Source organism: Meriones unguiculatus, chromosome 7, assembly GCF_030254825.1.
Source record: "Meriones unguiculatus strain TT.TT164.6M chromosome 7, Bangor_MerUng_6.1, whole genome shotgun sequence".
NCBI classification, from domain to species: domain Eukaryota; kingdom Metazoa; phylum Chordata; class Mammalia; order Rodentia; family Muridae; genus Meriones; species Meriones unguiculatus.
In genome coordinates this window covers 117375308-117403092 of record NC_083355.1, presented here as the reverse complement: position 1 = coordinate 117403092, position 27785 = coordinate 117375308, and the positions used below count along the sequence as shown (strand labels likewise).

The following is a 27785-nucleotide window of genomic DNA, read 5'->3' as shown; positions in this document are numbered from 1 at the left end:
ATGGGCTAGGGATTTAGCTTAGTAGTAGAGAGCAATATGTGCCAGGTCCTCGGTTCAAGCTTCTGTGCTGCAAGGCAGAGGCAGTGAGAAAGAAAGAAAAAAAATTCCTTGTTTTCTCTAGTTCTGCTTCATTTGAATCTCTAAACTTTAACCCTGTGGAGAATTCAAGAATGTTTCTCAGTTTAAATCAGATCTTGTCTGCAAATGTTCTTCCATCAAGCACAGCCAGTTGGATGTGGTTGCCTGATAGTCTGCTCTCCTTGCAGAGAAACTGACCCCAACTTCCAGCACTGGCTGTGAAGGGGCCAGGTTGGTGTGATGGCATTTTCAGACTTTGTCAGAGCTACGGGTGGCCTGAGGGAGTCTTACACACTCTGGCCTCTTCCAGCCCTCCAGAAAGTCCAACCTAACAGCTTTTCATCTCCCATTCCTTGCTGTGTGTATGTTTCTCCTTAACAACTAGAGTTTGAGGCCTGCTGAATAAAAGTGCTACCTGTCAGAATACGATAGGGTCCAAATAGGGTCACAGAGTGGTCCTTTCCCTTAGAAATTTGATTCTTGTCTGCTCATGGCTTTGGTCAGATTTTTGACTTTTCTCTTGACTTTCATGACATACCAGTACCCATGTTAAAAGCAGAGGTTTATCAAAGGGAGCTAGGGAGATACAGTACCTCTGGTCATTATTTGGGGGACCTATAGGCTGGTCTCCATGCACTAAGAGGCTCTGGTTCAATTTTCTGTAAACCCTGTAGAAACTTGTATCAGCCTGGTGATTTTCACTTAGTTGATTTGGTTGAAAGTTGAATTCTAGTCTCTTTTTAAAATTACATAAAATTTCTCCCATAGCTTTACTGTGAACAGTTTCAAACATCACAGGGTTAAAGTGATTATACTCTCCCAAGAACAGTTTGTGGTCTTTGCTCCACCCCAGCCACTTTCACCTCCTGTCAACTCGCTGTTCCTCAGCATCTTATTTTTGACACATTTCAAAGCAAGCTGTAGGACTCAGGGTACTCCACTACTCCAGCTTTGTGGAAAAACAAGATTTGCTCTGGAGGCAAAATTGACATAAAGTGCATAAGCCTTCCTTTATTACTTGGTGAGGTCTGAGATATTTATACACTTGTAGACCCCTTTGTCTGCCAATGCCCCTTCAATCAGACCCTGCTTCACCAGCTCTCAAAGGCTGCCATTGTTCTTCTGTCCCCCCAACTGTAAACTTGCTATCTTATTCTAGGATATACCATAAATATAGGCACACAGCCTAAGCTCTTTTCTCTAAGGTTTTGTCACTTGGCAATCTTTGCATTTTGTATGTTGCTTTCACACCAGAGTCATTGTATTTACAAGACAGTGCTTAGCCGTCTTGGTGGACCTTGAGTTGGTCTCATTAGGAGGCCCTTTTGAATGAAGCTGCTATAAGCATATTTGTGCATGTCTTTTATGGGTTAGTGATTTTGTTTGTCTCAAATGAATGCTTCAAATTGGAACAGCTGGGTTCCAGGTGGGCTCTTATTCTGTCCAAGAAACCTACAGACTGGGCTGGGCATGGTAGCATACATGGGAGGCAGGGGCAGGTAGATCTCTGAGAGTTCAAGGCCAGCCTAGTCTACAAAGCGAGTCCAGGATAGCCAGGGCTCTGGTACACAGAGAGAAACCCTGTCTCAAAAAACCAAACAAACAAAGAAGGAGGAGGGGGAACAGGAACCGGAACCTGCAGGCTATCTCCAGTGGCTAATGTGGGGGAAGGCTATCTATACCCTGGATAGTGTTTGGTGTTATGAGTGCCCTGGATGGGTTTTTATGACCCCTTGTGCAGTAGAGTTCATTTCATGTGTACATGAGCTGTTTCTCCCTTTGTAGAGCTTTTGATCACAAGCTTTGCCTATGTTTTGGTCTCTGTTTTATTGCCCATACAAAATTTCCTATATTTTTAAACGTTAGTTACCTGTGTGTCTCTGTGTATGTACAGGGCCTGTACATGCCATATGGTCATTGTGGAGATCAGAGGACAACTTTAAAAAGTCACTTCTTTCACCATGGATTCCTGAGGTCAAACTCAGGTTTTCAGGCTTGTACAGCAAATGTCTTTATGTCCCTTCTTGAGATGGTCTGTCTCTCTCCTAGGCTGTCCTTGAACTGGTGTTTAAATGATCTTGTGTCAGACTCCTAGTTGTTGAAACCATAGGTTATAACCACCCCCCTTTGCTTTTTTAAATTTTTGTTTGTTTCAGACAGGGTGTCTCTGTAGCCTGGGCTGCCCTGGGTCTTTGTAGACCAAATTGGGCTTAAACTCAGAGAGATCCACCTGCTTCTATCTCCCAAGTGTTAGGGTTAAGGGCATGCACTACCGTGCCTGGCCTGTTTATTACTTTTTATTCCATTAAAGATTAAGATTTATTTTTATTTTATGTGTATGTCCATGCACCATATGCATGCAGCACATGGAGGCCAGAGAGGTGTTGGATCCCCTGCAACCTGAGTTATAAGTGGTTGTAAGCTGCCTTGTGATGCTGGGAATTGAACCCAGATCCTCTGGAAGAGCAGCAGGTGCTCTTAACTGTTGAGTCATCACCATAGCCCCAGCATATTTTTAAATAAACATTTTTTTAGGCCAAGTTTTAGACATCACAGAAAATTCTGTAGAAAATTTTACCTCCAGAGCAAATCTTGTTTTTCCACAAAGCTGGAGTAGTGGAGTACCCTGAGTCCTACAGCTTGCTTTGAAATGTGTCAAAAATAAGATGCTGAGGAACAGCGAGTTGACAGGAGGTGAAAAGAAGTACAGAGTCCCTCATTTTGTTTCCAGGTTGCCAACCTCCAGATCAGTGTGGTATGAGGAGGAGTATTTTTTGAGACAGGGACTCATCCTAGAATGCCTATCACTCACATCCTCCTGACTCAGCCTTTAGCACCCTCCACCTGTTTCTTCAAAAGCTCTGTCCTTGAGCCTGGGGCTTCATTTTCTTAGCTCTGATGGAAGCCAGCAAGCCTCAGCAAGCCTCCTGCCTCTGCTCCCATTAGAGCTAGGATTGCAGAATGTGTGGGATGCCTGGTTTATTATGTGGGTGCTGGAATCAACGACTGTGCAGCAAGTCATGGCTCAAGAGACTGAGCCATCTCTGCAGGCTGTATAATTTTTTAATATGTAGCACTGGGGCGCAGTTCCATGTACATGTTAAGCAAAGTTTACTGCTGGGCTGCAACTTAACCTCGCTGACAAGTGACTTGTTTTTTGTTATGTCTGTGTGCCATCTGTGTTTGAACTCACCTGAGGCCTGTTCTTGGTGCTGTTTACTGACATGCACAACAAGGGTAGGTCTCCCATCAGAGCCTCTCTAGTAGTGTTTGGTTGGTATTCTGCCTTGCTACAATGTCTATGTCTGGCCTAGGAGTTGGCCTGCTGACTCTCAGAATGGTGGCCAGCAGGTCCCCAGTTGTGCCCAAGTAATAGAGCTGAAGTGTGGTGGTTCAGTTCTGTGCTGTCTGAACAGAAGACATTGTGCAATAGGCAACTGAAGTTCCCGTTTCTGGTTTCTCTGACCCTGTTCCCCACTCCCTCTTGTAGCTTTCTGTCCTTGAAATAGATCCCAAGGTCTCCCTCAGTGCCTGGAGAGACACAGGGAATAGTGAGATGATGAGCTGGGATCCGACAGTGAGGTCAGCTCCCTGGGTATGCTGCCCTGGTAGCCTCTGCAAACACTCCTTAACTCCAGCTACAGATATGCTCCTGGACCTCAGCGACCTGCTCCAGGTAGATCCCTTTCCTTAAGTTTTTCTTGGCCTGAGGACATAACAGGGCCACATTCTGTGTGCCCATACACCTAGAGGTTAATCTGTGCTTCTTGGAATTGGCAGCCTTGGTGTTCAGGGTGGTGGAGTTTGTGTGGCCAGAGCTTGGGGCCTCAGCAGGAGAGGGCAGCTCACAGCCACAGCATTATCCAGGGCCTTAGGACTGCTTGAGAGACTCCTGTGAAACTTAGTCCAAGGTAAAGAAGATTCCTTTTTAAAGGGAATATTGGACCCATGCATGCATTTCAAACTATGAAAAACTCTCATAAGTATAGTCTATTTAGGGCCACGTTACCTTTCTGGATTCAGATAAGTGTTTTTTGTTGCATTGCTTGTTTTTGGTTGGGTGGGTGGGGTTTTGTTGTTTTTGAGACAGGGTTTCTCTGTGTAGCCTTGGCTGTCCTGGACTTGCTTTGTAGACCAGGCTGGCCTCAAACTCAAGTGATCCGTCTGCCTCTGCCTCCCAAATGCTGGGGTCAAAGGCATACGCTACTGTGCCTGGCTTTGGCTGTTTGTTTTTTCTAACACCGGGTCTCATGTTGCTCTGGTTAGTCGGGAACACAGACCTACGCCTGCCTCTGAGGTGCCGGGATTCAAGGCTTGTGGCACAGTGACCGGTGCACTGCTCACCCCTGAGTAACTGGACATGGGAAGATGTAGCTAGGGATCTCCAGAGTCAGTAGGGAGAGGGACACCAAGATTGCACTGTCGCTCCACTGCTGGGAGGCTGGGTGGAGACTAACTGAAGTCTCCAGATCACACCCTGAGTTGTTACAAGACCCTGAGGTCCACAGTGACTCTGTGGACTAGGAAGTAGAATGCCACAGTTTTGCCTTGAAGAGAAATGATGATCTGGGTGCTAGCCTGGGCTCCTGGGCTGATAGGCCAGGTTACTGCTCCTGGTTGCTCATGTACCGGTGCCCCACCCCACCCCAAGAGACTAACATTTAGATTCCAGTCAGAAGGTGCCTTGTATTTTTGTCTTCCAGCTGTCTTTATAAACGGCATCTCTCAGCAGCTAGCGGAAATATTTTTTGGTCAAGCTAAAAATAACCTGTTGGAATTGCGATAATCTATCGACTCCACCATTGACTGCATTGTGATTAGTTCAGAGCATGGCTGCATGACTGTTTCCAGCCTCCCAGAAAAGATGAGGGCCAGGGCCAGGCAGCTCCAGAAGTAGCTTGGACACCTCTTAGAGGAAAACAGAGATGGACAAGTCAGCTTTGGGAATGGGAAAACAGACTGTCAGGATAGGAGGTGACATGCCACCAGGAAGGGTCGAGGCCTGGCCAGTTGTGTGGTCTGGGTGGCTACAGACTTCTTCTTGGCAGGGCTACACTGGCAAAATGGGATATAGAGGACCTATAGGTAAGGACCATGTAAGGTTGTCCCTTCCCGGAGCATCCTCAGTATATTCTTTTGTTCCTCCAAGATCTCCCTCATGCCAGGCTTTGCCTGACCTAAAGACAGACAGTTCTGTTCTTATCTGGGTGGGGCTCATACACCCATGTCCATGAAGGCCTCTGGTGGGGCTGGCTGCTTTGAAGAAATGAGTGAAAGAGTAGAACTGGCAAAGATCCTGTATTTAAAGCCTTGGCAAAGGCAGGTAGCCGTCAGCCACTAGCACAGAATGAATTCTCAGTGTGGCGATATTTAATAGTACCTATCAATAAGACTATGCCTGGAAACCAGGTGCAGTGGTACACAAAAACTATCTCTAGAAAGTATTGTTTTTAATTTTTTCTTTTAGATTTATTTTATTTGTATGAGCATTTGCCAACGTGCATGTGTGTGGAGCATCTGTGTGCCTGGTGCCCAGAGGCTGGAAGAGGTTGTTGGATCCTCTGGAACTGGAGGTACAGGTGGTTGTGAGCCAGCATGTGGGTGCTAGGAACCGAACCCAAGGCCTCTGCAAGAGAAGCAAGTGCTCTTTTACCATTGAACCATCTCTCTAACCCCTAGAGTGTTCTTAAAACTTTGAATTTACACTTGAAATCTGAATAAAACATGAGAACTTTCTGTAGCATTCAGATCTTGTTGTCAACCATGTCCACTGGGACCCAAGGTTAAGACATGAAAGAGTCTGAGTTAGGTAGGTGGAGTTTAGGGCCAGCCTTGGCCACCCCACTGGAGTGGGGACCTGGATATCTGTAGGAGCATGAGAGGATGCTACAGAAACAGTGTGCTCCTATGGAAGCATATTTACTTGCATAACACAACATACCACATGCTTACATCACATGCATGTGCTTAAATCACACACACCTGCATGTTTACATACCACACATGCATACTCACATAGGCTGTACGGTCATGCACATCATAGTTTTGTGGACAACCCTTGAGAATTGCTTCAGAAAGTGCTCTGTGAGCCACCAGTCCCGGTGAAGACCACAGAAAGATAGTACCTAGTGTACCCAGGGTGGAAAGTGACCAGTCCACGGCTGATTGCCTGTGGTGACTGAACCTGGCCTCAGCTGGGTTGACTCACTAGGTTGACAAGTCCCAAACTCTTCTCCCCTAGTCCTGCATGTAATGAATACCCCATTGTGTATCATTCCTTGGGCTGTCTCCTGACATACACAAATACCTAGAGATATCACCTTCATGCCAGGAAAAAGGGCTTACCAAAGGCCCACAGGCTGGGCTGGATCAGGTGAAGAAATTCTTTCAGGAGGCCAGAAGCAGAAGGCTAGACCAGTCACATCTGTAAGGCCCAGGAGTCCTAGGAATGGCTTGGCATGAGTACAGTGTTGGGCTTTCAGGGAGCTGAGGATGGGAGGGGCTTCTTAGGGTTGGGGCAGGTCCGAGTATCTCAGGTTGCACTGAGGTACTGAACTGCATGTTAGGGGTTCTGTACATGGGGTAAACCTTTGTGTTCCTGACAGCTGATAGTGCTCTTACCACTCCAACCCTTGGTACAGCCCTTCCAGCTGTACCAAGGGTTTATTCCAAGCCCTTATTCTCACTTCTTACCTCCTGTGGCAAAGAAGAGCTATGGCAGGTGGTCCAATGTGGGCAGCAGGCTTGAGGGTAGTGGAGGAAACATTTGGGATTCCGGCAAGGACACAGAGATCCCTGGGACTGTAAGCTAGAGGAGTAGCCACTGTGCTATGTACTAGTCCCATGTTGATTCAGAATGAGCGTACAGAATGAGACTAACAGTGAAATGGGCACTAAGAAAGCAGCAGCTGAGCTGGGTGTGGTGACTCTCACCTTTACCCAGCTTTCAGGATGTATAGGTAGGCAGGTCTTTGAGTTAGAGGCCAACCTGGTTCCAGGGCAGCCAGGGCTACACAGAGAAACCCTGTCTCAAAAAACAACAAAAATTATAAAGAAAGAAAAGAAAGGAGCAGCAAATGTTTCCTTGGATACCACTGAAGTCCTGTGTTCTTTTCGCCACAGGTGAATGTGTATGTGCTGGGGAAGACGTTCCTGCTCCTGGCGAGGGAGCTGTGCATCAACGCCCCAGCTATAGGTAGGCTGGGTTCACAAAGGACCACCTCTGGAACTGGCATGCTAAGGTGCTCAGAGCAGAGGGATGTGCTTCATGTTGGGAACCTGTCCTGTGTGAAGCAAATACCTTGAGAAAGGCTTGGGCCTCCTCACAGTTGAGGGCGGCCCCAGGATCAGGTGCCTTCCCATATGCAAAGATGTGGTTTTCGTGGTTTCTGAAGCATCAACTCATGGTAACAAGGTGCCACTTGGAGCAGAAACTCTGGGAAGAGAGATTTGAGTCTCAACAGTGTCAAGCTTCTAGTTTTAAGCCTACTGGGGCTAAGGAGCATACTGTCTCCCCACAGATGATTGCCCTGCCAGTGGGCCTTCAGAGGTCAGCTACTTTTCCAGGACAAAACAACTGCAAAGGACAATAGAGGCCTGTGCCTAGGAATCCTGCTTTACACTCAGAACACCCCACTGCAGGCAGCGAGCACACTGCCCACTCCTTAAATAGGACCCCTGCAATAGAACCTTTGAGGTACTTTTAACAATTGCAAACACCCAGACATGTGGCCTTCTAGAGTTCTATAGCTCCTGAGAGGAGCACAGCCCAGATACCACATAAGCATCAAGGGAACAAATGAGTTCCCCTTAGAGGTTTGATTTTTAACAGCTCTGTACTGCAGACTTCATACAAACAAGATGTTCTTTTCAGTAGAAATGAGAAAGAGAATGCCCCAGTTAATAATTCCTACAGTCACTTATCTGTGTGTGGTTGTGTGAAACCTTTATTATGAAAATTCACTTAAATAGGATGGAACTATTTTAAGTGACTTTTCACCATTTTGTGGCTTGAATGGAAGGCCTCAAGGTAGGCTGGAACCACTCAGAATCCAAAAGAGGGGGAGGAAAACCCAAGGTTCCTGAAGCTTGGGTGCCACTGGGCAGGGATCTGGGACTGCCTTGGACCCAGGTCTGTCTGCCATCTGTGGAATACCGTCTGGGATCAGGGGACATCTGCAATTCAGTTCCTAGGCTCTGGCTGTGTAGAGAAGTCATCTTTTTCAAACTCTGGCTGATACAGCATGTCAAGCCTTTAGTAGCATCAGTAAGGCAGCTGGCAGTGTCCTGCACCTCCACTGCACTTACTGGGTGGACTCCATGAAGAAAGAGTGTGGTGGCAGATTACCCCTCAGGCATAGAAGATGAGCTCCGGAATCTGACCACCCTGGACTCCAGTCCCATTGGTGCTGTCTGAGGAACACTGGAACTGGAAGGCCACCTTTCCACACTGCACTTCTGTCATTCCTTCTTGCCCAAAGTAGCTGAGCTCACTGCCATCCAGGACAGCACTGGCAGTGTAGAAGGTGTCCTGCTCCACCTGAACTGGGTGCTCAAACCAAACCGGGAATGTGTTGCTGGATCCGTCTGAAACAAACTTGGTGAGGTTCTGAGCCAGGACCATCCCTAGCCGCTTGAGTTCAATCTTTACACTGTACTCAGCCTTCCCAGAACTGGACCCATATAAGCCCAGCCCAGCAATGAACACCCTTCTGTCCACTGCAAATTGGATGCTGTCACAGCGCCCACGGTACCTCCACTGGTTACTTCGATAGGCAGAAGACTGGAAGCGGTGGCACCTCTGTGGAGCAAGGCCCTTCCTCTTGGTCAGGGGGAAGTCAAGGAGGGGCTTTTTGGCAGCTGTGTACCAGAGGAAGATGTTGTGGGTCTCTTCTAAGGTCAGGATATCTGACTGGGCAGCACCATTGGCAAACTCCTCCAAGGTCATAGTTGGAATTCGGACCAGATAGAGGGCTCTTCCCAAAACATGCCTCTTGTTGTGTGGGGTGACTGGGAGGCCCTGTCTCTTGCACTCTGCCTCAGCCCAGTTGAGGACGGCCTCAAAGACCACAGCCTCCTTGGTGTTGAGGGCCTCCCTGGTCACAATTATCTCCAGTGTCTGCCGGTCAATTTCACAGAAGCCTTCAGAGCGCAGAGCCATTTCAGCCTGAGCATCGATGACCTCCCAACATCGCTGGGTCAGTTCAGGTTCCTCAAACAGTCGGCTCTGGGACAGCAGCACACAGGCATTTTTGGCTTCCAAACTTGTCTCCAGAAAGTTGACACAGGCCTTGGCAAGCGCAGGCACAATGTACTTCTTAGCAGCATACAGAGTGGCAAGCACTGTGTCCGCCTCCAGATCAATCTCATCGCTGTACATGTACCTGGGTAAGGCAGGGACTCTCCTGGGGAGCTGCCAGGGATGGCCTCAGAGAAGAGCGCATGGGCTCCCGTGCACAGCCTCTCAGGTTGTAGGAGACATGTAGGGGACCACTGGAGGGTAACCACCCCATCCTTCCAGCCCCAGAGCAGAACACTTACTTTAACAAGACCAGGAAGGCAGCAGGCTCTACATCGGGAATGTGGATTTCTGACTTGACTTCTGCAAGATCCCCGTAGAACATGGCATAGAAGACAGAGCTGCCAACAGCCAAGACATACTGTGGATGAAAGAAAGCCACGTGAGCCTACAAGGCAGTAAAGGAGACCCAGGGAGACTGCGGCTTGTCAGGCCCACCCGAGGACAGGACTACGCCCCTACCTTGTGGGCGGGCACGCGTCTGGCTGCCCCCAGAGCCCCCACGATGAAGTGGACGTCAGCCATGAGCTCGTTGTTGAACATGAGCGCATTCCTGCAAAGGGTAGAAACATAGGGCTGGAACGGCGCACGCCCGGGCTCCAGAGCCCGGGGGCGGGCGGTGGCTCACCTCTCGCGCAGCGTAGGGTGGAAGGACTGCCAGTTGGGACTCTCAGGATTGTTGTTGTCTGGCAAGGGCGGCGCGGGCAAGGGCGGCAGCGGGGCGGGCGCCAGGCAGGGCGGGCAGCATAGGCCGACCTTCCTGCTCACTGCCGCGTCCGCCGCGTTGCTGTTGGCGATGTCGGTGGCAGTAGTTGCAGAGGGACTGGCGGGCGGGTACAGTTCCGCGGCCATCTTCACTCCTACCGGGGCGGCCTCCGCGCAGGTTGGCGCCGCGCTACGCGCTTTCGCGTTGCGCCGAGGCCTGGGCAACGGCTCTGCGAGTACCAGCAGAGAGGTTAGGCACTGAGCCACCCGCCCATGCAGGCAGGCCAGCGGCAGCAGCATGGGGCCACGCTGGCCCTGCCCGCCGCCCACCCGCACCCCGCTCCGAGCCTGCGGCCCGGCCGCAGGGGGCGCCTTCCCGCCCGTACCCACTGCGGCGCCGGCGTCTCGGCGTCTTTCGTCACTGTGCGTCACCACGCGACTCCTCCCGCCGAGGAACCTCCCTGGCGGGGAGGGCGGGGAGTGAAGCTCGCCCAGAGGGCTGTAGTTCCATCTATCGCTCAGAAATAAGCTCAGGTTTTGTAAAAGATCCTGACACTGCTAGCTTTGCTTCGTGGAAAAAATGAGTCTCAGACACAGGCTTAATCTCCTCTTCTTTGTGTTCAGCTTCCTTAATGGAGTCTAAAAGTCAAGGGCAGTGCGTTTTTGTAGTGTGTCAGAATTTCTTTTTCTCTTATAAGACTCCTGACTCCCTATGTAAACCCTCCCTTTTAGGTTGACTATTCCATTGTGTTGTATTTTGTTTGTCAGTTTATCCAGCCGATAGGTGGGCACCAGAATGGGTTCCATATCCCAGCTGTTGTGACCATAGGAGGGCAGTTATCCTAATTGCAGTTCTTTGTGTCTATCTGTAGGTGAGGTAGTTGGAAAACGGCCCTTCTTCGTTTACCTGTTTTATGTGTGTGGAAGTTTTCCCTGCGTGTCGGTGTGCCACACGGTGTCCCTGGTCTCCCGCGAGAGTGATAAGCGCTCTTCTTGTTGTTTTTGATTTTTTGTTTGTTTGTTTGTTTTTCGAAACAGGTTTCTCTGTGTGTAGACCTGGCTGTCCTGGAACTCGCTTTGTAGACCAGGCTGGCCTCGAACTCACAGAGACCCGCCTGGCTCTGCCTCCCGAGGGCTGGGACTAAAGGTCTATGCCGCCACCCAGCTCAGTAAGCGCTCTTCATCACTGAGTCACATCCAGTCCTTTACTCTCTAAAACAGACCAGCCTAGAACTCAGTAGCTGCCTGCCTCTGCCTCCCGAGGGCTGGGGTTAAAGGTGTGCCACCACTGCCAGGCTACATTTACTTTTTTGAGGAAACTTTGCAATAGACTTTTTAGTGGCTATATTATTTTCCATTCTTCCACAGTATGTACAGGCTCATTTTTCCTCTCCCTGGCAAAGCTTCTTCTAATTTTCTAGGTCTAATAGAGGCTATGCAAGTGGGTGTGAGGTGGTATCTCAATAATTGATGATGCCAAGCATCTTTCTTGGGAAAAGTATCTACTCAAGTCGTTTGCCTATTTTGTAATCAGTTTGCCTTTTCATTGCATCGAGCTCTTTAGGTAGTATGGATGTTAACCCTGATCTTAGTGAGTGACAGATGTTTTCTCCCATTTTTGTACTTACCTCGTCTATGGACAGACTCCTTTGCTATGGAGAAACTTTTGCAGTCTGAAGTTATCATGTTGTCTATTTTCTCTTGTGTGAAATCATTGCCATGCATGCCCTCCATGGTTTTTTGTTTTGTTCTGTTTTTAGGAAATTTGTACATCTTTGGTCTTGTTTGGTCAAAGTTTTAAGTGTGACAGTATTTTCCCAGCCTGTGTATAGTCCCAGTATCTTATTTTCCAAGCCTGTTTGCTGAAGAGACTGCTCTTACCCCTATGTCTTTTTATTCATTCCTTTGTTTGTTTTTTGAGATAGGATCCCACTGTGCAGCCCTCCCTGTCCTTGTAGACCAGGCTGACCTTGAATTCCCAGAAGTCCACTTGCATCTGCCTCCCAAGTGCTGGAATTACAAGCATGAGACATCAGGCCTGGCTTGGTTTCTTTGTTCTTTAATACACATGTTATTTTCATAACCGTCCTACAGACCCAGCGAAAGGATTACTTTGTGAGGCAAAGAATTTAAAGTCTCATTAATAAATGCAATCTGGTTTTGTGTCTCCCACCTTAGTCCTTTTCCTGATCTCCTCTTCTTCCCATCCTGTGGTTTAGAAACTTGTATTTGCAGTGCTTCTTACTTTGTATGAATCCAGCTCTGTCCCCAAGTGCACAAACACTCCACTATTTTATCAAGTAGGCTGCTTCAGGACCTCCATCTTCTCTGCCGTCTTAAACCTTCCCTAAGTCCTTTAGTGGTTTCCTTTTCCTTTTAAGAGAAGGGGGTCTCTGTGTGTTTTCTAGGCTGGCCTCAAATTCCTGAACCAAAGGGTCTTCCCTGTCCATCTTCTGAGTAGCTCAGGTACAGGTATAAGCCAGCGTATTCAGCTTTTTTCTGAGTCTTTGCATGAGCTGGAGTGTATACTTGTATATATGGTCTCATGGACTCACTTGGTAAGGATCAGTTAGCCTGGGAGGGAGGCTCAGTTATCATTCAGTAGCTGACCTCCCTTCCTGCTTCCTTCCCCTCCCCTCTCCTTTCCTGCCTGCTTCTCAGGCCTGAGCATAAGTGGTTCTTCCTGGACAAATCCCAGGTCTCTCTCTACCTCATCATTGTACTAATGGCATAGTAAAAATGAAATGAATTCATCAAGTGACTTGGTTGTTCTTGCTGGCCTCAGTCATGGACTTCATAAATCTTTGGCTGAAATTTCGGGCCCCGGCAGAGTGCCAGGCAGGAGGAGAATAGGCAACTGTGAACACATGTGCACCCGTGTTCATCTTGTAAGATGCTGAGCTGACAAGAGCCACGCAGGAAATTCAGAGGGTGGTGTGTGTAAAGAGCCCACCCCTGTCCTGCTCTTTGACCTTTAATCACCCCCTTAAGAGGAGGTTTCCCTCTCTCTGTTGCCTTACCTGCCTGGAACCATGTCATGTGAAGGTGGCAGTGCTCTAGGTCCAGTAAACACAGCTGCACAGCTAAGGGTCAGACAGGCTGTGCTTCAGGGAGCTTGTGTACATGGAAAAGTGGGTAGAGTCACCTAGCTGCAGGGTGTCACTTAGTCCTGTGCATCAGCACTAAGTGCTGTGTCTACTGTGCAGACCCGTGCTTGTACATTCCACGCTTTGCTCATCTACTGGAGTTTGGGGAGAAGAACCATGAGGTATCCATGACAGCCCTGAGGCTTCTGCAGAGAATGAAGAGAGATTGGATGCACACGGGTCGGCGCCCCTCTGGCCTTTGTGGAGCAGGTAGAGTGTGGGTCATATGGCCCTAAAATGACAGCTCAGTCTGGCACTAGGGTGGCATTTTCTATCCTGACACTTGATGAGTGCATGCATGCATGTGTGGGGAGGTTACCAGCAGTTAAATTTTGGGCCCCATACATAGTAAGTGAGTTGAACCCTAGTCATCTGTCTTGAGCTTTAAGCAGTCAAACCAATGAGTTATTGGTTGTAGTTCCAGAGTCTGCCTTGTAGAAGAGGCAGGACTGACCCAACCTCCACAGTCCTCACTCCTAAAGGACTCTGGTGCTTGCTCATTTGTTGGTCCTGCAGGTTCTGAAATGAGAGACTGGGCCTCAGAGCATGGGATGAAAGTGGTAGCCTGAGTTCCACCCCAAGCTGTCTGCTCTTGGCAAATTGTTGCAACTCTCAGCTGGTTGTGATACAGCTTTTCACTGAGACACTAAGCCTTTGCTAGCCCAGCAGCATAGCCGTTCTGATTGCACCTATAAGGACCCTCCAGGTGATGACTGTGGCCTAGACCAAGAGTCCCCTACTCAGAAAGAGCCCCAGGCCAGCAGAAGCCTGTTCCTACTGCAGCATCCATCTTTCTATCTCTCTGCAAAGACAGATACCACTTTTGCACCCAGTCAGTGGTAGAGTGATGCTGCCTGAGACTCTCCTTGCATCTGAAACCTGATTTCTATACTTACCCTGCTCAAGGGCCCCCTCACTCATTATTACCCTAATTCACACGTCAGACAGTATCTTTGGCCTTGTGATCCCAGCTTTTCCCACTTATACTACATTCTCAGGATCGTCTGCTCCTGAGCATAACCAGGGGTTTCATATACATCACATCAAAGTTAATTCATGTGCTTTGAGGGGTTATAAGAAATTCTTGAATTTTCTGTTTCAATGTCCCTGTGTTTAAGAGTAGAATGAGGTGTAGCCTCAATCCATGGACTATCATTGCCCAAGACTGTCTATACCAAAGGTCTATCCTCTTGTAGAAGCCACGGCAGACACGTCCCACCCACGGTGTTCAGCTGTCAGTAGCAAGAGTTAAGGCAAAACTTTGCTTGCTTTCATTTCTGTGTGACTTTTCTGATGGTTTTTCTTGTTTCCTTCCTAGCGCTTTTGGTTGCAGCCAGAATGCATGACTTCCGGAGAACCGTCAAAGAAGTCATCAGTGTGGTCAAAGTATGCGAGTCCACACTACGGAAGAGGTGAGCATTCTAGTTCACAGTGTGATGTAAGAGGTGCCATTTGCTATGGTCCTTTCTGGGCTTAAGAGCCCAAGTGACTTCTTGTTAGAGTTATTTACACCTCCTCATATTTGTCGTGGGCCACAGGCTCTGTGCCTGGCTTTCAGTAGGTTGACCCCAGCTCATCTGGATAACCTGAGCTAGATGAACATGTCAAGAAATTTCTGGGAAACCTGTCATTGCCAACATAGGTGTCACAGGTTTCAACACTTGATGACCATTTTTGCTTAGGGCATCTGCTATAGTATCTTCTTAGAAGCAGTTGGAAAACTTGCTTTAATTGTTTTTCCTCTAGTACCTTTAAAATTACTTTTAAAAAGCTTTTATTACACTGATTTACTTGTGTGTGTATGCGCATGCGTGTATTCAAATGTCACTGTGCACATGTGTTGATCAGAGGACAATGTGGGGAGGTCAGTTTTCTGTGTCTATGTGGTTCCTTTGGACAGCAAGTACCGGTACCTGTACATGCTGAGCCAGTCTCATACATCCCTCTTTAAGCATTTTTTTTTTCTTAGATAGGGTCTCTCTACAGCTTGCTGTGTAGATGGGGCTGGCCTTGAACTCACATAGATACTCATGCCTTTACCTCCGAAGTGCTGGGATTAAAGGCTTGTGCCTTTTTTTTTTTTTAATACATTTTTAAAAATACAGTGTGTTGAAGCAGTGTGTTGAACCTGCCATACTTGTTTGTCCTTCCACTGTGTAGGTGCTCATACTCAACAGTGCTTGTGGAGGTGGAGAGTCCAAGGTTAGGCCCTCAAGATGGCTCCGCAGGTCAAGGCACTTGCCTTTGCTGCCAAGCCTAAAGCCTGACTTCAGTCCCCAGGACCCGTATGGTAGAAGGAGAGAACTGAGCCTACGAGTTGTCATCTGACTTTCACTTTTGCATTGTGGGAAATATGCACATGTGTGTACATGAGCCCCCCCCCCCCCCATTAACTACACTAAATGTTTTTATTTTAAGAAACTGTGTGGGGGCTGGAGAGATGGCTCAGGCTAAGAGCACTGGCTGTAATTCCAGAGGTCCTGAGTTCAATTCCCAGCAACCACATGGTGGCTCACAACCATCCATAGTGAGATCTGGTGTCTTCTGCCATGCAGGTTGCAGATGGAACACTCATATACATAAGCAATCAATCTTTAAAAAAAGAAAAAGAATGTGTGGTGGTGCACACCTTTATTTCCAGCATTCAGGGAGCCAGAGGCAGGCAGATTGATATGAGTTCAAGGTCAGCCTGGTTTACAGAGCAAGTCCAGGACAGCCAAGGCCGCACAGAGAAATCCTGTATAAAAGGAACTTCTATTTGACTGCTTCAGTTGTTGTCTTGGAGGCTTATTGCCTGTGTCTCCTAACCAAGGCCTAGTCCTGGAAACTTTTAGCCTATATACAATCTCACCTAGGCCTAGAATATTTTCTGCCTCTGAGATTTACTGCTGAATAAGCTCACCCTTTCTTGTTTTTCCTGAGCTCTGGGCTGGCTGATTCAACTCAGCTGTTCTGGCTCAGACTCCTCTCTCAGCTGACTTATTCAATCTGGCTTGTCTCTCAGTTCCTGAATTGCTCTGCTTGGCCTCAAACTAACTCAAGCAATCGGCTCTGATCTCCTGGCTCCTTCTCATTCTCTAGTTCATTTGGTTTTCAGCTGAATTCTCTCTCTGCAACCTGTGTCTCTTCTGTTATTGACCCTGTAAAACTGCCTCTTCTCTCTCGCCCTTTCCTCTCTCTTCTAATGAGATTGGGGCGTATCCTATTCTGTCAAGTCTTTCTCTGATTTGTCACTTTCTGCCATTCAATTAGACATCACTTTCAAACATGGGAGCTTCCTTGTACAACTAACGTTACCTTCATTGTTTGGGATTAAAGGCATGTACCACCACACCTGGACCTAAAGTTTTCTTTACCTGATACTTGCTCTGTGTCAGTCTGGCCTTGAATTTAGATCTGCCTGACTCTGTCTCCTGGATTAAAGGTGTGTTTGTATTCCATCTTGATCACACAGACCTAGAAAGTCTTTGGATGTGATCTGTTGCCAAAACAGCCATGTTCTACATTAAAATTACAACCCTGTGTTAAAAAAAAGGTGGGGGGGGAGAATGCAGAGAAGTTGATAAGATTTATATTTTGTTTGCTGTTACAGAAGTGCCTGCTCAAGTTGTTGGGTGGGTGGAGATAGGTTTTCCTTGCAGGGTCTCCTGAGTCTCTTCCACCAGGACTCGGGTAGGCATATGGAAGCAGTGAGAGTGCCGTGGGCTTTTCTCCTGCTTTTCTGTCTTAGGCTCACAGAATTTGAAGACACTCCCACCAGCCAGCTCACCATTGACGAGTTTATGAAGATTGACTTGGAGGAGGAGTGCGACCCTCCCTCGTACACGGCTGGGCAGAGGAAGCTGCGCATGAAGCAGGTGGCTCCCCACCTCCTTTAGCACTCTAGTTTCCTAGAGCATGCTCTTTAACATCCTCTTATCTGTTGAGTTCTCCAGGCTGCTAACCTGTCTTCTTTGCATCTTGAGAATGAGAGTCTTAGGGGGTATGCTGCATGTGGAACCTCTAATCACTGTCCATATTCAGGGTCCTGGTGAGCTGTTCATCCCTGGCTCGTTGAGCCCATCCCCACAGCCAAGCTTTGTTTCTGGTTTGTTCCTTATCCTCTGAGGCAGCTGCCACTGCAACTAGATTTTTTTTTTTTTTTTAAATCATCATTGAGCTTGTGACTATGTTCTCATACTAGGACTGAACTCAGTAGGGGAGAGCACAGAGGGCCAGAGGTGGGTTGTAGCTGAGTTTTGGGGACTATAGAAGTGCATTCCACAGATGGGGCAGATCTGACCCTGTTCAGTCACGTTGGCTCTGGTGGGAGGTTAGATTCTAAGTTCTTGGGCATTTAGAAAGGCTGCTTCCGTCCAGGGCCACATGCATGTTGTCTGGAAGGAGAGGGCCAGGCCTACAGCTCCATTCTGACCACCACCCAGACCTCTGGCATCCCACAGCCTCGTCAACAATGAGGCCTTGAACATTTGACCCTTACCAAAGACCCCTTTGTCTTTCAGCTGGAACAGGTCCTGTCAAAAAAGCTAGAAGAAGTTGAAGGTAACGAACCAGTTCTCACGCAAGTGCTTCCTTTTTGGTAGAAAATCAACATGCTTACTTTTTGCTTTCTACTTACTATTTTAGGTGAAATATCCAGTTACCAGGATGCCATTGAAATTGAGTTAGAAAACAGCCGACCAAAAGCAAAAGGGGCTCTTGCCAACTTGTCAAAGGATGGTGAGTCCTCCCTGCCATTATGGGCCATGAGGGCCCTAGGCAAGCACCCCTGACCTTCCCTAGTCACTGAGCCATGACCCAACCCCTGGCTGCTTGTCATTCCCTACACTGAGGCACTGAACTGCATATCAGGTTATTGTGGAACACTCTTCCCCACTTATTCATTCACTGGCTGCAGAAGAGCCTCAGCCTTGCATGTGCTGCACTGGGGCCCCTGCTGTCCATTCAAGCTGTTTGCAAGGCTGTTTCCAGGGGTGTTCTTACTCATGCCCTTGTGCTGTCTGCCCCTGTTGGACCACATATCCCAATGTGGGCTTTTCAGAGCTGCTATAACCGTTTGTGTTGCTAGATAGCTCTCTTCTGGGCTGTGCAGAATGAAAGTGTAAGTGCCTCCTTTTTCCTTGGCATCTGGTCTGGGAAAGCTACTCTGGGCATCCCTGTGATTGCTCTCCTGTGCTCCCTGCCCATCAGACTGGCACTGCACTAACTTCCCGAGCCATGCCAGACAAGTGAAATGTCCGTTGTGCTTCCCCTCAGTGTTTGCGGACACTTGCTATGCTCTGTGTCCACATTAGAATCACCTTGTCCACCCCTCTCTCCACCTGTGTGTACCTCACTTGTCAGCTTGGGGGAAGCTACAGAGTTTGTCTTTCTGTTCTGCTCTAGCTTCCTTTCTCTCTGGGCTTTGCTTCTGTGCTAGTACCATACTTCTGTTCCATGTGGCTGTTTTAAGTAGTGTCTTTCCTTCTTTGGTTCCCATAGCAACTTGCAGCTTGACGATTCATTGACTTCTCTGTGCTGACTACTAAACTCTTGTCATTAGTTTTCAGTCACTTTGCCATTGGGTTTTCTAAGTACTTGTTTCTGTCATCTACACATAGTGATTGTACTACTCTTCTCTACCAGCTCTTAATTTCTCTCTTGAGTCTGCCTGACCCTGCAGCATCTTACTGGCTTTGGGGACAGCAGTTTATCTTCACTTGCTCCTGTGGACTAGAGTGCATGCACCGGGCAAGTTGTTCCCTTATCTGTCATGGTGAGTAAGTGGCCTCCCATGCACTGCTGCCGAGAATTTTCGTAGCTCCATGCGAATGAGGGTTTCAGAGGATCACAGTATCTCTGGAGACCACAGGAGTTCCTGCAGTGGGTACTATGATCCGGTGTGCTGACAAGCACTGGGTTCTTCCTCGTGCCTGGAAGTCATCATTTGGGCCTCAGTGGCTGCTCTATTCACACCCATTGAGGGCTTTGATCTCTGTGTTTGCTGCTTTCAATTTCTCTGCGATCTTTTCTTAACTTACATAGTCTTGTTTTTTACCTAGGTTATTGATTGTTGAGTAAGCCATCTCTTGCATGTACATAGTCTGCTGCCTTCTATTTACTAGGTCAGTTATTACTGCCTGGCTCCGCCCTTCTAATCTTCCTCCCCCGTCCAGGTCACTTAGCTGACTTCTCTGTTCTGAGTCTGCTGGCCGCATTTGGGGCAGTGAACTTCCTGTGAGAACTGTCCTGTTTCATGGTGTCAAGATATTTCCTCTCTTCTATATGTGAGGAGCTGTGGAAATTCTGGGGGTAAGGTGTGTTCTGATGATGACTATTAACTGCTACTTGTGTTGTGCAATAATCAGGAAATATTGTTGATTTGTTCCTCCTTGGTATTTCTTGGGTATGAGTATCCATAGACACTGCAGAGAAGCACCTTGTGTTATGGGCACAGGGGTGAGGCTGTCCCACCATCTCTATTAATAGATATTGAGAATCTGCCACATAGTGGCTCTCCTTGAGAGCTCTGACCCTCCCTCCCTTTTGCCCTTGGCCCCCTCATTTACATAGAAAGCTGCTGCCTTGTTTTGGTTCCCAAGGCCTATCTTCTACCAGAGGCACTCAGCTACCCTCAAGCCTAGAGGCCTGTCCCCTGGGGGACACACAGGCCCAGGCATCACTAAGTCTGCCTGTCCTCCTGGGGAACTTTTCCAACACAGCAGAGACATGTTTGTGCCTTAATTCAATCTGGAGCATCCTTTTTCCTAAAGTGGTTTGAAGTCAAGTGATCTACTCAATAAGCCTTTTTAGTAGAGTTCTCTTGGTCTTAGCTGTCTGTTCTAATGTCCTTGGTGTAATTTTTTTATTCCTCCTTTTCTTGAACTGTATCGGTATTCCTCTTCCACACATCCTGACTTTGGAACACAGCAGAAAGCAACTAGCCAGGTATTTTGGGTCAGAATATACAGGCTGGGCCAGAGATGTGTCTTTCAGATCAAAGGTCAGAAGGTGTAGTGCGTATGCTGCAGACTGTGTTTGGATCTAAAGCACCTTTGTCTTTTTGAGTTTTGAATGTGGACATGCCTGATGTCAGGTAAGGTCAGCGCCACAGTCACTGTGGTTTCAGACCTGTCACTGCCACTCTCTTTGTGTCCTTTGTAATGGCACTGCACCTTTCCTTCCTGTTCCAGGCTGCCATTGGTTGCTTTCTGTCATTGAGTTAGTGGTCTTTTCTGCAGAAGTTTTTTATAGACACAACGTTCCCTTGTCTTTCCTCAGCATCGTTTTCTGTTGCCCATCGGCAGTGTGGTCCTTTGTATTGTGAGGCTGCTGTAAGTGCGGTGAGGGGCTTACCACGCCTATTGAGTATATTTGTGTTAGTTCGAGATAAACATGCATGCAGTCCCTGTCAATATTTTTTCCTTGGTGTTGGGCAGAATGGAATTGCTGGGTCTGGTTGAGCTGCTGTTGGCAAACAGTTTGTAAGCAGCCACCACTGTTCTCCCACTGTCCGCGTGTATGAGGCAGTGCTTCTCTTCTCTCATTGTCTCTGGTGAGACCACCGATGTGTACAGTGTGAATTCTCATCAGTCGGAGACTTCGAAGACAGCTCTCATGCTATGACTTGGTCTAGTTGGAGTGTCTCTCAAGGGCCTGGTCATGCCCTCTTTTGCTCTTCTGCCTTTGGTGTGTTCTCATGTGGTCTGGCAGGTCTTTCTTTTGGTCCATTTTAATTTGGGTTCTATGATTGCTGAGCATAAGCACTCTTTACATGCTCTAGGCTGTCCTTTCAGGCATTATCAACAAGAAGCTTGCCTCACCTGTGTCTGGACAGTATCTTTCACAGGGCTGCATTATAATTGATTTAGAAAAATCATAGTTCTTTCAAAATCTGTGTGTGTTTTGTGGGTCTGCGTTAGTGTTGGTGAGGTGTTTTTGCCTAACCCTAGCTCACAGACATTTTATTTGTCTTTCCTGAATATTCTTGCACTCTCAGATGCCACATTTAGCTCAGCTTTTGCATAGAGCATGAGGAATAAACCGAGCTATTGCACGTGGGCAGCCAACACCGTTTGCTGGCAGGACCATGCTTTCTCTGCTGCAGAAAAAGGGCATGCTTTTTGGTAGTTTTTGTGTTCTTGGTTATTTTGCAGCTTTGCAAAAATGTTTCTGTTACAAAAGTGGGTTCTCTCTGGCTTTCTGCCTGGTTGACAGGTGGTGTGCGAATCGTGTGTCCCTAGGCTCCGGTGAGGATGCCACGTGCAGCCCATTCTGTGAGGAGGACACTGAGGACGAAGAGCTGGAGGCTGCTGCCAGCCACATGAACAAGGACTTTTACCGAGAGCTCCTGGGGCATGATGGTGGCTCAGAAGCAGCAGAAGGCCCTGATGGGGGCAGCAGGCCCCTTGCCCTGGAGTCCCTACTTGGCCCTCTGCCCACAGCAGCCAGCCTGGGCATCTCCGACTCCATCCGAGAGTGCATCTCCTCCCCAAGTGGGGACCTCAGTGAGTGCCTGGGATAGGGGAAATTTATAGTCTGAATGGTCCCTGCTGTGGATTGAACCAGAAATACCGTGGGCTGGAGTAAGGCACTGCTATGCCCTGTACAAGTCACTGGTCCCGGGTGCCCTAGTGTCCTTTATCTTACTGTGATAGATACCCTGTCAGAAGCAGCTATGGGGAGCAGTTATAGCTCACAATTCCAGGTTATAGCACATCATGTCAGGGAAGCCAAGGCAGGAAGTCAAACAACTAATCACATCACATCGTAGTTAATAACAAAAAGAAAATAAATACATCATTGCTTGCTTGTTCCTGCATAGCTTTCTCTGTCTTATCTAGTTTAGGACTGACTCCCTGCCTAGGGAATGGTGCTACCACAATGATCTGAATCTTTCTGTATCAGTTAACATTCAAGATAATGCCTCACAGACTTGCCTTCAGGAAGACCTGATAATGATGGTTATTCAGTTGAGACTCTCTTCCCAGGTGATTATAAACTGTGACTAGCTGACATCTAAAACTAACCATCACACAGGGTAAAGAGCTAGGTATGTGCCAACATGCTGAGATGCCAGTTGTCCTTGTCACCATCATAAGCTCCCACTAGTCCAGCTGTTTTGGCCAGCTGGCTTATGGTGTGGCTCAATTTCAGTGGCTACCAAATGACTAAGAGAGGGTCTAGCATACCCTGGAGTCATACAGGTGGAGGGGGACCAGGTCATTTCTGATCCTTCCCTTTTTGCTGGGGTGGGAAAGCCTGTGATGAGCTGCATCTTCACTGTCAGTACCACCTGCTGAGCTTGAGCATGGCTGGGGGTGGAGGGACATAAAGACCAACAAGTGCCTCTGCCACCCTGTAGGCCAGATCCCTATAGCTTCTTGCCCTTCACCTTTAAAACATTGGGAAGAGGGCTGAGATAATGACTCTGAGGTTAACAGCACTGGCTGTCCTCTGAAAGGACCAAGGTTTGATTCCCAGTACCCACATGGCAGCTCTGGTGCCAGGAGATCTGATGCCCTCTTCTGGTTTCTAGAGGCACTTCACACATGTGGTACACAGGCATACATTGCAGGCAAAAACACCCATACACACAAAATAAAATTGGTGATAAATAAATCATTATGAAGAAGCTCTAGGACAGGGCTCTGGGAGGGTAACTGGTCCCATCCCTGTAATCTCTGGCTCTGGCCCCTGATCAGGCAAAGATTTGACTTTTGCAAGAGGGTTGGGCCTCTCAAATGGATGGAGCCATTGAAAGGTAGGGCTTGTATGAGGGGTAGACCTCTCAGTTGGGGAGGTAGAATGTGTCACCTGTGGGCCAGGTTATATAGAGGACAGTTGGGTATCTGCTTCTGAGGGAGCAGGTAATTCAGAATAAAACAAAGGAACTTGGCAATCTGAGCATGGGGAGCCCAGAGCGGAAAGCAAGGGAAGTGGGGCAGACTTCAGAGAGCCTTGAGGGGTGGTCTGACCACTGATGAGTAACCCCAGGGCCTCAGCCATAGAGCTGAAGAAAGACACCTCAGATGTCCCTGGGTGGGCTGCCCCTTTGTCCCAGCCTTGAGTCCCAAGCATCCCCATTGTGAGCAGTGTCTGCAAGGGCAGCTTCTGTGATACTGACCAGGGTTCTTCTCTCTAGAAGACGCTTCAGGGGATGGGGAGCTGGACCTCAGCGGCATCGATGACCTTGAAATTGACAGAGTAAGTGAGCCTGGCTTTTCTTGTCCCCGATGACGGTTGGGACTTAAGGAGGCTAAGTTCTAGCTTCAGGACCAGTCACTTGCCTTTAGCCTCTCAGAGCCTTGTGGCTTTCTCAGACATTCCCTGACAGGTGAGTGGTCTCAAGGTGTACTGCTTACGGTGTCTCAAGATCCAGACATGCTGCTAGATAGCCTTCTCCAAACTCCATTCCAAGGCAGCCTTGGTTACCATATGTATTTCCTTTTGAAACCTCAAGTAATCCCACCAGGACCATACTGGAAAGGCCTGAGTTCTGCACCTGGCCATGGTTCCTGTTGCATCCCAAGTGTGCTGTACATTTCTAATTCTCACATATCTGGGTTCTAGGCTGTACACTGACACTGGCTGTGTATCTCAGAGATCTGTCCACAAGGTCCAAGAGCTATCAGTACTGGCTCATGGCTGCAGGGTGACGTTGGCAGAGAAGTACAAAGGATGGCAGGTTTCTGTGCTGAAGGGAGGCCTTCCCACATCCTTTCTTTAGCAGTTTAAGCATATAAATAGGAAACTAGTTGCTGAGAGATCTTGAATTCTTGAGAGCCTAACCATAGATAGCTGACACCACTTCACTGTTCTTCCCGCAGTACATCCTAAATGAGTCAGAAACCCGTGTAAAAGCCGAGTTGTGGATGCGGGAGAATGCTGAGTACCTGCGGGAGCAAAGAGGTGAGTACCATCCATCCCTCATCTGCACAGGTCCTGGGACATGGCCCTTGCTGAGGCCAACTATTTTGTTCACCTTACAGAGAAAGAAGCAAGAATAGCAAAGGAAAAGGAGCTTGGCATCTATAAGGAACACAAGGTGGGTGCCTCTTGACAGACTAATTCAGCCTTAGTGTTGGCCAATAGGAGGAAAGGACTTTGGGAACAGCTTGCCCCTACATCCGTAGGAGCCTCTGAGGGACAGGCGTGGAAGCCATAGGACCTACATACCTGGCTGCTTGTATACTCCATCACAGATGGAGTAGTTGCATACTCTATCACAGATGGTTGGTCCACCCAACTTTGGAGTGAGGAGGTATCCTGTGCAGATCTTAAGGCAGACGGAAATGAGATACAGGGCTGGACTCAGAGGTCCCTGGGCTTAAGGTCCTTGTTGAGGACACAAAGCCTTTGGATTCCTTTCCCCTAACTGGGCTGCCTTGTCTGGCCTCAATAGAAGAAGGTGTGCCTAATCTTACTGTAACTTGATATGTCAAGGCAGGTTTGGTAGGTCTTTCCTTTTCTTCGGAGAAGGGGTAGATTGGGGCGGGGGGAGGCTGGGGGCTGTCAATGGGACATAAAGTAAACAATTTTTTTTTTTTTTTGTTGAAAAAAAAAAAAAGCCCTTAACTTCATGCCTGTACTCTGATAGCAGGTGGGCAGTCTTGGTAACTTGGCTCAGTTGCTCCTCTGGAGCCTTAGGAAGAGGCTGGATTTTTTAGAAGCCAACTGAGAAGAGGGTATGACACTGACAAAGCTTCTCAGTGTCCAGGGTGGAGGCCCAGAGAACAAGTGGTACCTGTCTCAAAGGAGGACTAGAGACTTAGGCAGGGACATTGGTCTCAAAACTCCATACCACCAGGCATAATGTTTAATGCTCTGTGAGGCACTTTCCTTTTTTCTTTACAAGAAAGGCTTAGCTGGAAAGGTAGATATGCAGAAAGTGAGGTAGTGTATGCCAGGGCTGGGAGCTTCCAAGGTGATCCAAGCCAGCTTCCTCCAGGGGGGCTACCACTGTGGCTCAAGAGTGGATGGTAAAGTGAGCACATGATAGAAGGAGTTACTTTTGTGTTTGGTTCAGCCCAAGAAGTCTTGCAAACGCCGGGAGCCAATCCTGGCCAGCACAGCTGGGGAGGCTATTGAGAAGATGCTGGAACAGAAGAAAATCTCCAGCAAGATCAACTACAGTGTTCTGCGGGACCTTAACAGCAAGGGTGGGGGCAGCCCACCCAGAGAGGACTCACAGCCCCCAGAGCGTGCTGGCACCAAGAAGCTGTCACGGAGGAAAAGAGCAGCTAGCAGGAGTAGCGCCGATCCTGGGACAAGCACAGGGAAGAGGTACCATCTCTTGACCACCTGGGAAGAGGCCAGCAGAGGACTAGGCCACTGTCTGGGCTTTAGGAGCCATACTTTCCCAGTGTTGGCTGAATGCTAACAAGCCATCACCAGGTGTGGGTGTGCCTTGATCCCTCTCACTTCTGGGTCCCAAGGTTGAGAGGCTTCTGGGAGCAGCAGGATCTACTCCATCCCCAGAAAGCAGTTGGACACTCAGTGGAAATGGGCTTTTCTAGCCCTGCCACACCTACACTCCTCTGGACAACTTGAGGCTGCACCATTGGCTCTGCTGGGAGGGAGGAAGCAGCCATAGTTACAACTCTGGTGTGGACAGAAAATCGATCCTGAGCCAGAGCTGGGTCAGGGTTGCTCTGCGTCTTGACACAGGGATATGTGGGGGTTGCTGGCCTGCAGGTGGTCCTCCTGTGCTGACTTACTCTTGGGACATACCTGCCATTCTTAATGAGGTCCCAAGATAGTTCATTCTCTTAGTTCTGGAGACAGGCGGGACACACAGTGTGAGCCCTGAGCCTCTTAGGAGGTGCTGCCTGCTCAGTCTCCATGCTTTAATTAACCATGGCTTGTCCAAGGAAGAGAGCCATGGGTGCATTCATTTATCTTACTGGGCCAGACATACCTATGTCTGTTGTGTTGCTTTCCTTTTGCTCTTGGTAGAATACAAAGCTATCGTAGTACCCAAAAGGCAGAGGTAAGAGGATGGTGAGTTCAAGGCCAGCCACGGCTATATAGCAAAACCCAGTCCCCAATGAAAAACTAGCTGGAAAGATGGCTCAGTGGTTAAGAGATGCCCAAGCTCAGTTCCCAGCCTCCATGTCAGCCCCATGTCAGCTCCTGTAACTCCAGGGCATCTGATGTTCTCTTTTGGCCTCCACAGGTGGTATCCATACATGCATGACATACCCCTACACACACATTTTCTCTCTCTCTCTCTCTCTCTCGCTCTCTCTCTCTCTCACAGTAGGGGTGGGGGTGTGGTGAAGTGGCGTTGAGAACAAGCGAGTACCAGGAGTGATGGTACACGCCTTTAATCTTCACACTTAGGAGCCAGAAGCAGATGGATCGCTTGAGTTCAAGGCCAGCCTTGTCTACATAGTAAATTCCAGGCCAGTTAGGCTATGTGGTGAGACCATACCTCAAGAAGAGGAAAAGAAGAGGAAGGGAGGCAAGAAAGCAAACAAACAATACTAAACTAGCAGTGTGTGCTGGTTCTTTTTAGTCTGGCCAGTTTACAGCTTTTGAGGTTGGTAGCATGTTCGTGAAGTTCTTTTCTGTTGCAGATTGTGAAAGGGGGAAACTATCTGTAACCGATATGTGCATGTGTGTTTGTGTGTTCTGAATCAAGGTCTTACTTTGTAGCCAAGACTGGCTTGAGCTCTTGACTCTTCTGCTTCCACCTCATGAGTGCTAGAGTTACAGGTGTGCACCATTCCTCCAGGCCTTAATATTTTCTAGCTTAAGTCTGATCCAGCTGGAACTTATTTTGGCAAAAGGAGTAAGGTGAAAATCACATTCAAGTTTCTGGGTGGGTACTGTCTCTCAGAAGCTCATCTTGCAGTTGGCTCAGGTGGCCCAAGGTTCCTGTCACCCAGCTGATGTCTGCTTTACTTTGTACAGCCTGGTCGTGTTTGGTGGGCCAAACTCTTGAGAACATTTTTGTACATGGCCTGTTATTTTTTTCCACGACCTATGAGATATCTAGGCTAGGCCTCTTCTCACTGTCACTCCCAGCACTTGTTGGTTACAGGCCATGTCCTTCCATGTTCCTCCAACCCCTGTTGGTGGTGCAGTTGTCATAGGGTCTTCCTCTGTAGGATCTTTCTGTGCTGCTTTCCAGCTTCGTCTGTATATGGGCAGGTACTTAATGTCCCTCCATCCGTCATGTTCCCAGAACCTGTTGTGTGTCTCCTGTTGCTCACAGGGCCTCCTTCCCTTGACCCCTTGGTGCCCGGGTTGGCTGTTTGCTTACCCATCTATGCTGACTATACTGAGTACCAAGAGCGTCAGCATGGCTGCTTTAGGCAGGAATTTCCTCAGAAGGGAGTTGGAGTTTTTCAGCTGCCCTTTCAGTCTCTTTGTATGACCATACAGCCTCTCTCTTTGAGATTACTTAGTAGAGAACTGTGGATTGAGTTTCAATTGTAGCTCTTCTTTGCACATGTGGTAGGTCAGATGGGGAAAGAACCAGGGCTCTGACCTGCCTTGGCCACCCAGAAAGCATTCTCAGTTCTGCTTCTTATTCTGCTTATTGAACCTCTGTCCTTATCTGCCTAACTGCA

General features: G+C 48.3%; 2 protein-coding genes across 9 annotated transcripts in view; one reads left to right on the top strand and one right to left on the bottom strand.

The window, feature by feature from the left end:
- Positions 1–27785, top strand: part of Brf1 (BRF1 RNA polymerase III transcription initiation factor subunit) — a 54521-nt gene that overhangs the window by 16210 nt on the left and 10526 nt on the right. The window contains exons 4-15 of one of the 2 annotated variants that reach the window (XM_021655251.2): positions 3723–3754; positions 7201–7273; positions 13288–13437; positions 14546–14639; positions 16958–17084; positions 17730–17769; positions 17854–17946; positions 21450–21713; positions 23354–23412; positions 24036–24117; positions 24198–24253; positions 25235–25491. In XM_021655251.2, the coding sequence (XP_021510926.1) occupies positions 3723–3754; positions 7201–7273; positions 13288–13437; positions 14546–14639; positions 16958–17084; positions 17730–17769; positions 17854–17946; positions 21450–21713; positions 23354–23412; positions 24036–24117; positions 24198–24253; positions 25235–25491 (1327 nt within the window). Of the gene's footprint in view, positions 1–3722; positions 3755–7200; positions 7274–13287; positions 13438–14545; positions 14640–16957; positions 17085–17729; positions 17770–17853; positions 17947–21449; positions 21714–23350; positions 23413–24035; positions 24118–24197; positions 24254–25234; positions 25492–27785 lie in introns of both variants that reach the window. The other variant, XM_021655250.2, reaches the window with a different exon arrangement.
- Btbd6 (BTB domain containing 6) lies at positions 5305–10480 on the bottom strand. Of its 7 annotated transcripts, none has more exons than XM_060388274.1 (5): positions 10005–10480; positions 9839–9929; positions 9619–9737; positions 6424–6564; positions 5305–5704 (listed from the first exon to the last, which is right to left on the bottom strand). In XM_060388274.1, coding segments are annotated over exons 1-5 (729 nt in total). In that variant the 5' UTR covers positions 10382–10480; the 3' UTR covers positions 5305–5703. The 7 variants fall into 7 exon arrangements, with proteins under 7 accessions (XP_060244257.1, XP_060244258.1, XP_060244260.1 ...); XM_060388275.1 differs by having other exon boundaries at positions 5308–5704; positions 6424–6520; XM_060388277.1 differs by lacking the exon at positions 6424–6564 and having other exon boundaries at positions 5314–5704.

Coding starts and splice junctions, on each gene's coding strand:
- Btbd6 (XM_021655255.2), bottom strand. CDS start 10,381: ATGCTGCTGCCGCTGGCCTGCCTGCATGGGCGGGTGGCTCAGTGCCTA. Junction 9,738..9,838: donor GACGCGTGCCCGCCCACAAG/GTAGGGGCGTAG, acceptor TTTCATCCACAG/TATGTCTTGGCTGTTGGCAG. Junction 9,462..9,618: donor GCCTTCCTGGTCTTGTTAAA/GTAAGTGTTCTG, acceptor TGCCTTACCCAG/GTACATGTACAGCGATGAGA.